The sequence below is a fragment of the Lycium barbarum genome, chromosome 8, assembly GCF_019175385.1.
Source record: "Lycium barbarum isolate Lr01 chromosome 8, ASM1917538v2, whole genome shotgun sequence".
Classification (NCBI taxonomy): Eukaryota; Viridiplantae; Streptophyta; class Magnoliopsida; order Solanales; family Solanaceae; genus Lycium; species Lycium barbarum.
Window position 1 is genome coordinate 129,151,998 of NC_083344.1, and position 11,941 is coordinate 129,163,938.

Genomic DNA, 11,941 nt, shown 5'->3' on the forward strand with positions numbered 1-11,941 from the left:
CCAAGTCATACATGGGACAAAATCAAGTTCAAAAAAATTTCAAACTGTCTCTTTGTTAAGTCGTAACGCGAATTTGAAAAGAAAAAAAAAACTTAATCTTGTAACAAATTTTGTTTTAGAAGTTGCCGAGATACAAGATAGTCAAAACCAAAAAAAAAAAAAAAAAAAACAACTAGATGCATGCTATTTTACTTAAAAACTCACTGTTAATCAAGATTGGGAATTGACTTCTAGATTTCACATATAAAGTCTTAAAAGATGAATCCCATCTCATATTGAGTTTCAGTTTCATAATGTAAACAAAGATAATTGTCCATTAGTTATGAAGTACGAACCAACTGTCCTCTTTCGGTACTGCCTAATTAAAGCTTTAATGATTTTGACTAGAAGCCCTCATCATTAGTGCAGATCTGGTCCTGGTTATTACTCCTTTCAAAAAACTCTTAAGGGTCGTTTGGATGCAGGATATGGTGTAATATCTCAGGATTATATTTGAGATTAATTTATTATTCTGTTTGATAGAAGATATAAATTACGTTGAGATAAATTTATACCTTCTATCAAATAAAGTATAAATTAATTCTAAATTTAATCCTGAATATCCCGCCTTATACTAGAATAGAATTTATCTTGTACGCATCTGAAGATAGCCACTGTAGATTCCGTTGTCATCCAAAAAAAAAAAGTTTTTTTTATTTTTTCTTTAATTGCAAGCTTTCACAACCATACGAATACTATGATATGTTTAAAATTATAAGTTTTATAGGTCTTATAATCACAAATGCTATGTCATGGCTAAAATATAAATTCTTAAAAAATCTTATAATCATACAAATATTATGTCATAACTAAAATAACAAATATCAAAAGTCTTTCTTCTTCGCAAACCTTTGTGTCATTCAAATTATTATGCGATATAAGATGAAATGAAGGGAATAGATCTGTAAAAAAAAATTCCCATCGAAGTTACTAATTAAGCTTTAAATCTTCATAAAAACAAACAAAAACTCTTCCGAATTTGCATACATGCACACTATTTATTTAAAGAAAAAAGACATTAATTCCAATTTTATTTTATTTTTTAAAAAGGGCACAGTAAGCCAGACCTGCACCAACAAGTACACGTGGAAGCATACTGTGATTTGGAGTTTATTTATTTTTAATTAATTAGTTAATGTTATCTTCATCTAGTTGTTAGTGATTTGGAGTTTGTCTCCGAATTTATCTCTGATGGTAGCCGCCTAGCCGGCATCACCGGCAGTGGCATTGCTGCTAATAATCTCAACATAAGTGGCATTTTACTCAAAGTGTCAACACAACATCGACATTATCGTCTAACTTTTACTTTCTCGATCTTTTCACTTTGCCCAACACGAAGTTTGTGTGAAATTGTAATTTAGAACATTCCTGAATTTGACATGTAAAAACATCTCATTAAGTTTTCATCACTTAACCTAAAAGTTCACAACTAAATTCAAAAGATTCATTCCTTAATACTAGTAGTAAATAGCTTTCTTTTGTATGGATACATTTTAGGAATAATTCAGAGACCTCCATTCAAGTTTTGATTCACGATATTAACTTCTCTTATAATTTTTGATATTACAGTTATCTCTCATATTGAAATATTTTTTGTAACAATTCTTTTAACCTATTTATTATTAATATAAAAGAATTATATTTTGATTAATTTGCACTTACTAATACTTTTTATGTTTAATTAATTCGAATTCGCGTTATGAGCTAAAACATGAAGAGAAGTAAGTGTAATATATCGTTATTCACAAGACAGATTATTTTTTATCTGGATTTTGACTATGTTGAATTCGGTCTACTAAAGAGAAAAAAAAAGACTCCTAGTACTTCTTTTATTATTCTGATTACTCGAAACTCCGTTAAGGATGGATAGATCATATTTATCCACCACGACACATGATGGCAAGTATTACTCTCTCCGTCTCTCAATAAGTGTCATCTTAGCAGAAATTATGTTCCTTAAAAAATTAATAAATACAATGTGAAGTTTATTAAACTATTCCTATTTATTAGATGTTTTTTTTAAAAATTAAGCAATATTAAAGAGGACTTCATTTTTAATGCTAAGGGCATAGTTAGAAATATTTGTGAACTTTTGTCATGAGTTTCTAAGGTAATACTTCTTTTGAGCAATTTTTTGAGAGGGAGGGAGTATGCTAAGAGCCCGTTTGGCTTAGCTTATAAGTTGCTGAAAACAACCTATAAGTTGTTTTCAGTTTTTTTTTAGTGTTTGACTGACCAGCTTATAAGTCATTTTGTACTTAAAATAAGTCCAAAAAAATAAATTGACCCATTTGGCTTGGCTTAAAAAAAGCAGCTTATAAGCTGCTTTTGTTAAGCTCATCCAATCTTTTTGAATTTTGTGTCAAATAAAAAAAAAATAATCTTTTTGAGATGGAGGGAGTACTTATTAATTTAGGATAATAATAACTTTAAACTCTAGTTTTAAATTTATATAGGTGTTTTTCGTTACACACTGGTGTAGTGGTGTTATAACTCTCACTTCAAGTCACTCTTTGTCTCACATTGAAACACACATTAAAGAGTCCATATCACACGCTAATACTTCCAAATCTCAAATTTCTCTCTCCCGTTATGATTAATTTCCTGCTTCTTTCTTATCTCTAGAACTCAATCATTTACTCTTTTTTGCCTCTTTTGATCTATAAAAATAATTGTTTCTTGCCAAACTTCAGCCAAAAACAATGGCAGAAACAGCAAAATATACACCTATCAATGGTGGAACTCTAATAACAGACTTGAAAACTCACTTTTCAGTTCTTAAAACAAAAAGAACTGTTGCTTGTGCATATGGTTTTGTGTTAGTTTTCATTGTTGTCACTACTTTCTTGGCTTTTAGTCCTTCTAATAACCCTTCTTCTCCATGGTTCACTAACATTTTTTCTTTAAACAAAGAAGAAAATGGTTCTTATAGATCTCACTTCTCTTCAATTTTCTCTAACCTTTTCCCAAAATCTTCACAGCAAGTTGAGAATCTTAGTTCTAATGTTCCAAGAACTTCAAACAACAAATTTGAGCAACCCCATTTGGATAAAAAGCCATCAATTGGTCAAAAAACTCAAAATTATACTCAGAATAATGAGTCTTTTGATAAAGTTGGAGTCTTTGAAAAGCCCTTAAATCTTTCTGTAAATGTACCTACAAATTCTTCTGTGTTGAGTAATAAAGAATCATCAGTTGTGAAGAATCAAACTCAAAGTACAGATTTTGATGATAAAGTTGGAATCTTGAAAGCAAATCACAGCACAATTCAGGCTCCCAAGTCTCCAGCAACTGTAAATGAGACTCAAACTAAAGATTTTGTTGATAAAGTTGGAATCTTGGAAGCAAATGACAGCACAATTCAGGCTCCTAAGTATCCAGCAACTGTAAATGAGACTCAAAGTAAAGATTTTGATGATAAAGTTGGAATCTTTAAGGCAAATCAGAGCAGAATTGAGGGTCCTAAGTCTCCAGCAACTGTAAATCAGACTCATAATAAAGATTTTGATGATAAAGTTGGAATCTTCAAGGCAAATCAGAAGCAAAATTCAGCACCAAAGTCCTCTTCTGAGGAAAAAAGTGTTAACAAGAATGGAGAAAAAGGAATTGCAGAAAAGGAAGTGAGGAGAAATTATACTTCTTCTCTGGGGAAGAAGCAGATAAAGGGGACAAATTTGGAAAAGAAAAGAGATGGAGATTTGGTTAAGTCTTTGTTGAATTGTGATTTCTTTGATGGGAATTGGGTGACAGATGAATCATACCCTTTGTATAAACCTGGTTCTTGTTCTCTTATTGATGAACAATTCAACTGTTTTCGTAATGATAGGCCTGATACTGGTTACTTGAAGATGAAATGGAAACCCAAGGCCTGTAGTCTTCCCAGGTATGGGCTCTTAAATTTTCTTGTTTTTCCCATTTCTAGTTAGTGTAGATTAGAATTTTCTTGCCAAAAACTAAAATATAAAGTTAACTAGAGCAACTTTAATTTGATGTACTCGTGAAGTTTCATTGCCTTATGGAGTGTGATAAGTTAACTATAATCTGTGCTATATGTTAAATTGATTTACTCAGTAACTAAACAATGACCCCCCTTGCTTTTTAATAAAATTGATCTCTAATCAATTATGTAATGTATATTCAGATCTTCAAAGGATATATTCTTGATAAAGGGAATTAAATATCTTTGATATGAATAAGCTGCTGCAACATTCAGTGTTTAATTGTTCTAAAAGTTAACTTTTGGAACTTTTTAACAGATTGAATGCCACTCATATGCTGGAATTGTTAAGAGGAAAGCGTCTAGTATTCGTTGGCGATTCCCTCAATAGGAACATGTGGGAGTCCCTTATTTGCATTCTTAGAAACTCAGTAAAAAATCAGAAAAAGGTTTATGAAGTATCCGGAAGACACCATTTCAGGACGGAAGCTTCATATTCGTTTATATTCGAAGTGAGTGTCTGATGTAGGCTGATTCGTTTCTAGTATCAGAATTCATCGTCGATGTTTCTAGTCTTAGTTTTTATTCTTCTTTAAAATTTTCAGGAGTATAAATGCAGAGTTGAGTTCTTTGTGTCTCCTTTCTTGGTCCAACAATGGGAAGTTGCAGATAAAAAAGGAGGGAAGAAGGAAACGCTCCGACTTGATTTGATTGGAGAGTCTGCTGATAAGTATAAAGATGCTGATATCCTAGTCTTCAACACCGGCCACTGGTGGACTCACGAGAAGACTTCCTTAGGGTAAAATCTATTTTGTGCTTTTTCAACATGCATAATCAAGTAGTTTATGATTAATTAACTTTAACATTAAACAATGCTGGATGTTTCAGGAAGGACTATTATCAAGAAGGAAGTCATATGCATAATGAACTAAACGTTCTTGAGGCCTTTCGAAGAGCATTAACAACATGGGGAAGATGGATCGATGCCCATATAAATCCCAAGAAGACGTTTGTTCTCTTCAGAGGTTATTCCGCTTCTCATTTCAGGTAATAACTCGAACTTCAAAACCAAATCACATTAACTTGTTGATAGCTCTAGCTCTAGCTCTAGTTATTTACTGTTTAGTTTAAGATAAGTACTAATTTATTATTAGTAGTACTTCACGACTAATTGATTACTACTTCCTCCTTCCCATTTGAACTGTCGCCTTAGCTCTTTTGAGGCCTATCAAGAAAACAATAAATACAAGGTATAATTGTTAAGTTACCCGGATTTAGTAAAGGTAGAATGATTTTTCCTCTTAAGTATTGTGCATACTTCTTTAATATTAAGGGTATAGTTGGAAACAATTGTCAACTTTAGTTTTGAATTCTAAAGTGATAATTATTTGGGACAAATTTTTGAGCTAAAACGACATTTAAAATGGGATGTAGGGGTCTTTATGTCTAGCATTAGAATTGATTTCATCACCATTTGGATTAAATTATATATCCTTTCGCAGTGGCGGGCAATGGAATTCTGGCGGGGCATGCGATAGTGAAACAGAGCCGATAAAGAACGACACGTATTTGACCCCCTACCCGTCCAAGATGACAGTATTAGAAAACGTCTTCAAAGGAATGAAAACTCAAGTATCATATCTCAATATTACAAGAATGTCAGACTATAGAAAAGACGGACACCCATCGATATATAGGAAACCGCATTTGACGGACAAGGAGAGGAGAGCACAATGGAGGTATCAAGACTGTAGCCATTGGTGTCTCCCCGGTGTACCTGATGCTTGGAATGAGCTGTTATATGCTGAAATTTTGGTAAGACTACACCAGAAACAACAAGAGAAAAAGTCATAGGTTAACAAACACTATGTTTAACGGACTTTTCAAAAATGTGGTCGGGTGCATGTTTGATTCTCCAAAAGTAGTTATAGTTCATTTTTGGAGAATCTGACACGACATTTTTGGAGAGTACGGCAACATAGAATTTACAAACACACATAGGAGTCATGTACATTGAAATAATGAGTCACGCCTATATAAAATGTGCTGGCTTTTTTTTTTCTTTGTTTTTTTGGCTTTGTTCTCGAAGTTACATTTCTATATAGGGAAAATAGAACAAAGAAACCACCTGAAGAAGATCCAAAGAAAGAGTAAATTATGTAAGAGAGGAAGAGAGAGTTGAAGTTTCCCTTGAAAAAAGAAATTTTGATGTTTAATTATCGTTCTCTCATGCTATAAAGTGTTTTCAAGTCTTTGAGGGCTTGGAAAGTGTAAATTCTCAATAGTTTATAATTTATAATATAAATTTTGAATAATTTAAGGAAGGATACTTATTGTTCTTTTAGATCATGTTACGCACAATGATGTTTGTTGAAAATCGTGAGTTTCTTTATATATAGTATGTTGTCAAAGATGTATGTGTTCAAGCCTTTTTAGGCATAGCATATTTTTAATCCTTTTTCATTAAATTAAAGGTGTTGATTGTGACGCTAATCTTTCGAGGCTTTTGATGAGAGCTTGCGTGTCGTGTCTAAAACCTTGGGAACTAATTATGTATAGAGTACTTTTATACTTTAGTCCCTTTTGTTGAACTTCACATGGGGTGTTTCGACTATGAATTTTCACTTCTTGTTTGATATGGGAATTATATGTTTTCTACGATGTAATGTTAGTGTTCAGCATGTCGTTGAACTATATTGGGTAAGGGGCCGTTTAATTCACACGTTATTTATGCCGTAGTTATAATGCAAAAAACTGTTGACATAGTAATTAGCAGTACTACGTATACCACTTTTTTTCTAACCCCCATTTTGAAGGATCTATGATGTTTCCACACTTTTCTTCCGGCGTGACTCGAATTCTGGACCTATTGATCGTGAGTGGAGGTGTTTTACCAACTAAGCGACTGTCACTTGTCACTAATTTATCATTTCATTATAACACTCGTTAATAATTACACCTGAAACATTTTTCTTTTTAATCTGTCCCAAGAATGTCACCTCTCTACATTTGAAATAATTTAAGTTTATGAGATGATTTATAGCTATATAAATATTTAAAATTTGTTTTGAACTACAAAAGTCTTTTTATTTTTTGGTTAAATTACGTCAAGTTAAATGGTGTCGCATAAATTGAAATATAGAGAGTACTAATTATGTCAGTAAAACAAAACAAAGCATGTAGTAGGACTATAGTTGTTGCGTCCAAGTCACGGGTGGTACTAGATGGAGCAAGATACTGACAAGTGATTCAAATACTCTGAGCTTCCAATTCAAGTTTTTGTATTCTTTCTTGGATCCTACTACTTTTTTCACGCTTTCCACTGGACGGTGCTGAAAAGCTTCACAAATTATGCAAGAGTTGACTGTGAATTGTTAGAAATCTTATAATTTCAAAAGTATTGCTTCACTTTTCAAAATAATTCTTCATATCTAAATAAAGTAAGAGGAAAAGTGCCTTTATTGGAGTAATAATTGCTGAAATTTTCGTCGGCTATCCCTTTTTGGTAATAGTTTAGTAAATGATCTTCCGTGTACTACAATATTTTTTTCACTATTTATGAACTTTTAGATCACGATTTAAAGATCCCTTTGGAGCAAAATGAAAGTTTATGAAAAAATATTAGATTGTAGAGTAAAATTTTGTAAGTAATAAGTAAACGTTATCTGTAAAGTTGAGAAATATATGAGCAAACGTTTGATCTGAATCTAACATTGTTTGGAAGAGTCATTTTGGTTATATTTGCGCAACTTTTAAAAATAGGAATAAAATTTAAATAAGGGCCTAAAAAAGGAACATTTGTGTAAGTCAGCCCAATTATTGAGATAACACGCAAAATGTAAGGCCTCCGAAACTATTCATTGGTGGCCTACATATATGTTGGATCACACCAGGCTGAAGATAATTGATCCAGTATAAGGGTCATTTGCACTTTCCCCCTAATTTTATGTTGGTGTTTAATATTTGCTCCTCACAACAAACAATTTTTTTGCGGACATAAGAACCAATGCCCGCTAGGAATAAATTCGATTTTGAAGGATAAAAATTAAAGACCAGCCTATTTGAAGGGAAAAATGTGCAATTGGTTTAAATTGGCTGAAGTTCAAACTCTCCTAAGTTTTTTCCACCATCATATTGGTTTAAATTTACTTGTTCGACATAATACAAAAACAAGCCCTCAAACGGCAAGCATGTCCTGCAACTTTGGGTGTGCACAAGTAGACACCTCAACTTGTCTCCACTTTATCAGTTGAACGCTCCAACTTACAAAATGATCATCTAGCCACCTCCAAAGTTTATGTGTCAGGTCAACATTATTTTTACATATTCAACTTTATACAAGTTGAGCTGCCTACTTGTGCACCCTCAAAGTTGGAGGGGCATACTTGCCAGCTGAGGCCAAATTTGATGGTCTGTTTATCTATTATGCCTATAAGTATTTCACTCTTAACTATTAAACTTATGACTCAATAAGTACCTACACCATTTAAGAGAAAAATCTTTCTTCAAAGCATTCTTACAATAATAGTATTGACAGTTGCTAGTCAAAATACCTCTATTATTTAGCATGCATTTCATAAACTGTAAGCATCGAATAAACAAAGACCTACCAATTCAAGCTCACTAAGCACTTCTAAATGCAGAGGCAGTCTGAAGTTGCATAACTAGCTAAATTTTAAATAGTTTCCTAAAAACTGGCTATGTTGTAAATGATGTCCTTACAAGCGATTTTATCTCTGGTGTCATTTTCACGTCAAAATTATATTCGGAAATGAATTTCACCTGAAATAAAAGTTAAAGTTTGTAAATGAACCATCCTCAAATTAAATTTTCAGCAAGATGATAATAATAGGAATTGTGTAACCTTCCTTTTTAGCATAGAAAGAAATTGTTTCGTGTTGCATATCAAAAGGAACTGATTGTATTTTTCTACCTCCTCGATAAGTAATGATTTTGCAACCTAATTGGATAAACCTTAAAGCATTTTGAAAGGAACTGCACCAGTTTAAGCATGCTTTTGCCTTTTCATATGATTTAGAAACATTTCAGGCAAACATCTAGAAAATATTGCGAAGCAAGATCATCGAGTCCGGAGCCTAAAGGGTATAAAAATACATGGTATTTATCAAAAGGGGATGCCCAAAAATTTATATACCAAAAGGGGTATATCGTGGGCTGATCCACGATATACCCCAAAGTTTTTTTTCGGCTGTCAGAGCCAATCAACGAATTTTTTTTAAAAAAATAAACTTTGAACGTATAACGTGGACTGATCCACGTTTTACCTCTAAAGTTTTTTTTTTTTTTTTTTTTTTTGCGCGAGCACTAAAAAAAAAAAAAAATTGGTAAACTTTTTTTTTTTGTGCAACACTTAGTGTGTTTTTTTATACTTTGACCAATGATTAATCGTGTGTGACGACTCCGAAACGTCAATATTTTATATAGAACCTGATATTTTTTTCTGCGTACAATAATGTAGGCTCAATACATCAAGGATACGTAGACGTTCGGATCGTCATTTTAGGGGTTGAAAAGGTGCCCGAAGTAAGTTTTATTTGAAAAAACTTAGTGTTTTTTTCATACTTTGACCAATGATTAGTCGTGTGTGAAGACTCCGAAACGTCAATATTTTATATAGAACTTGATATTTTTTCTGCGTACAATAATGTAGGCTCAATACATCAAGGATACGTAGACGTTCGGATAGTCATTTTAGGGGTTGAAAAGGTACCCGAAATAAGTTTTGTTTAAGGTTTAAGTGTTTTGTTTTTTAAGGTTTTGATTTAAATGTGTTATTTTTTAATCACGACAAAACATTATTTTGAATATAAATATAATTCTACAAGATATAGGGAGAAAAACTAGTTGTAAAGTGGTCAAACTTTAGATGGTCATAACTTTGCGCTCGGACGTCCGTTTTACGCATTTTTTTTTTGAACTTGCGTATTTTTTCGAGATCTACGCAGACAAACTGCCGCACGGCGGTTTGGCCGAGCCGATTTTTAAAAAACTCCTTTTATCCCATTCAATTTCGATTTTCCCCCAAATTGGCGTGAAATTTTCAGTTTTATTTACTTATAAGATGATGATACGCAATAGATTTCAACGTAAAAATCGCGGGGTAATGTATCTGTGAATGTCAATTGCGGTTTCAATTTTTGAAAATAAAGCTGATTAATTTTCTCGACATATAAAGTTGACTAAAATAACCTTACAGTCAAACACTAAGTTTTTTCAAACAAAACTTACTTCGGGCACCTTTTCAACCCCTAAAATGACGATCCGAACGTCTACGTATCCTTGATGTATTGAGCCTACATTATTGTACGCAGAAAAAAAAATATCAGGTTCTATATGATATGATCGGATCCCGGACACGCGAGAGCTCAGCCCGGGAGGAATGCATGGTTCCCTGGCGCTTCATGGAAAAGTGGTTGGCTGATTAGTGAGGTCTTAAAAACGTCATAGAATTCATGATCGGTCATTCCATTTTTGAAAAAGGCAACAAAAGAGAGAAAGGAAGAAATCAAAAAGGAGAAAAAGAATCATACTTCTTCTTCGTCTAAAATATTGACGTTTCGGAGTCTTCACACACGATTAATCATTGGTCAAAGTATGAAAAAACATACTAAGTGTTGCACAAAAAAAAAAAGTTTACCAATTTTTTTTTTTAGTGCTAGCGCAAAAAAAAAAAAAAAAAAATTTTAGAGGTAAAACGTGGATCAGTCCACGTTTTACAAAACATATTTGTAAAACGTGGACTGATCCACGTTATATTTTGTATAACGTGGATCGGTCCACGTTATACGTTCAATTTTTTTTTTTTTAATTTTTCGTTGATTGGCTCTGACAGCCGAAAAAAAACTTTGGGGTATATCGTGGATCAGCCCACGATATACCCCTTTTGGTATATAAATTTTTGGGCATCCCCTTTTGATAAATACCGTGTATTTTTATACCCTTTAGGCTCTAGACTCCAAGATCATCAATGCATATGCTAAATATATAACTCGCCTTGGAATAGAGTTTGGAAGGGAGTGCTTTACTAATCCCCACTGAAATTTTCGACGCAAAGCCTAATTAGTTGGGCCTCAACGAGTACTGAACAGTGGATCAGAATTAAATTAAAAGAACGAGGAGGCTGTGTTTTTTTTTTTCCCTCTCTTTTTAGATATCGTATTATTAACAAATTAAACTTGTCTTTGTGAAGCATCCAGTCTCCATGGTTCTGAAACTTCCAATATGCAGTAGAAAGTTTTGACATGTATATACTGAACATCATTTTGTGTAAAGTAAGAAAGAAAGATATCCATCGGTATCACATGTATTGCTTACAAACTATTAAATATTTACAAAATCAAATTATTAATAGAGTAATTATATATTAATCTCTGTGATAAACGTTGAATTGATAATTTGATAAAAAAATACTTGTAACTAATCTGTTATCACAACTAAATACACTAGTAATATAATTTTTTTTTACACCGTCAATATAGGAACTTAGATACTTCTACAACATGCCAGACACAACATGCTCCTACTATGTATCTTTCTCTTTATTTTGTCTTTTGTGGGGCTAATAAGTGTCCACATTTCCATGATTTCAAACAAGGGCATAAGGTTGATGTCACATTTATGCTGGAAAGCAATATCTTGTGAAGTAGTAATAAATAAATACCGTAAGTAGTTATACGTACTGTACTCTTAATTTATCATTAAAGGCTTAGAGGGGGAAACTCTGCTGATTTATTCTGATCGATATAAACAAATGTTCCCTGTACCTCATAGAGCCATTATTCTCCTTAGCATTTATTTCTCTTCATGAATAGTTTCTGGCATTGGATAAACAATAAATTTATTTAAAAATCTACCTTATTTCCCCAGAAAATGAACAAGATGTTTCAATATACGTCCGTTCAACATATTAGTACTTTTGAATAACTATACCGTTTTAATGAACTA

General features: G+C 32.6%; 1 protein-coding gene across 1 annotated transcript; it reads left to right on the forward strand.

Annotated features, from left to right (window-relative positions):
* Window positions 1–2,535: 2,535 nt before the first annotated feature.
* LOC132607375 (protein trichome birefringence-like) lies at window positions 2,536–6,305 on the forward strand. The gene is made up of 5 exons (XM_060321314.1): window positions 2,536–3,922; window positions 4,296–4,488; window positions 4,582–4,775; window positions 4,865–5,023; window positions 5,479–6,305. The coding sequence occupies exons 1-5, from the start codon at window positions 2,742–2,744 to the stop codon at window positions 5,828–5,830; spliced, it is 2,079 nt and encodes a 692-aa protein (XP_060177297.1). The 5' UTR covers window positions 2,536–2,741; the 3' UTR covers window positions 5,831–6,305.
* Window positions 6,306–11,941: the final 5,636 nt, after the last annotated feature.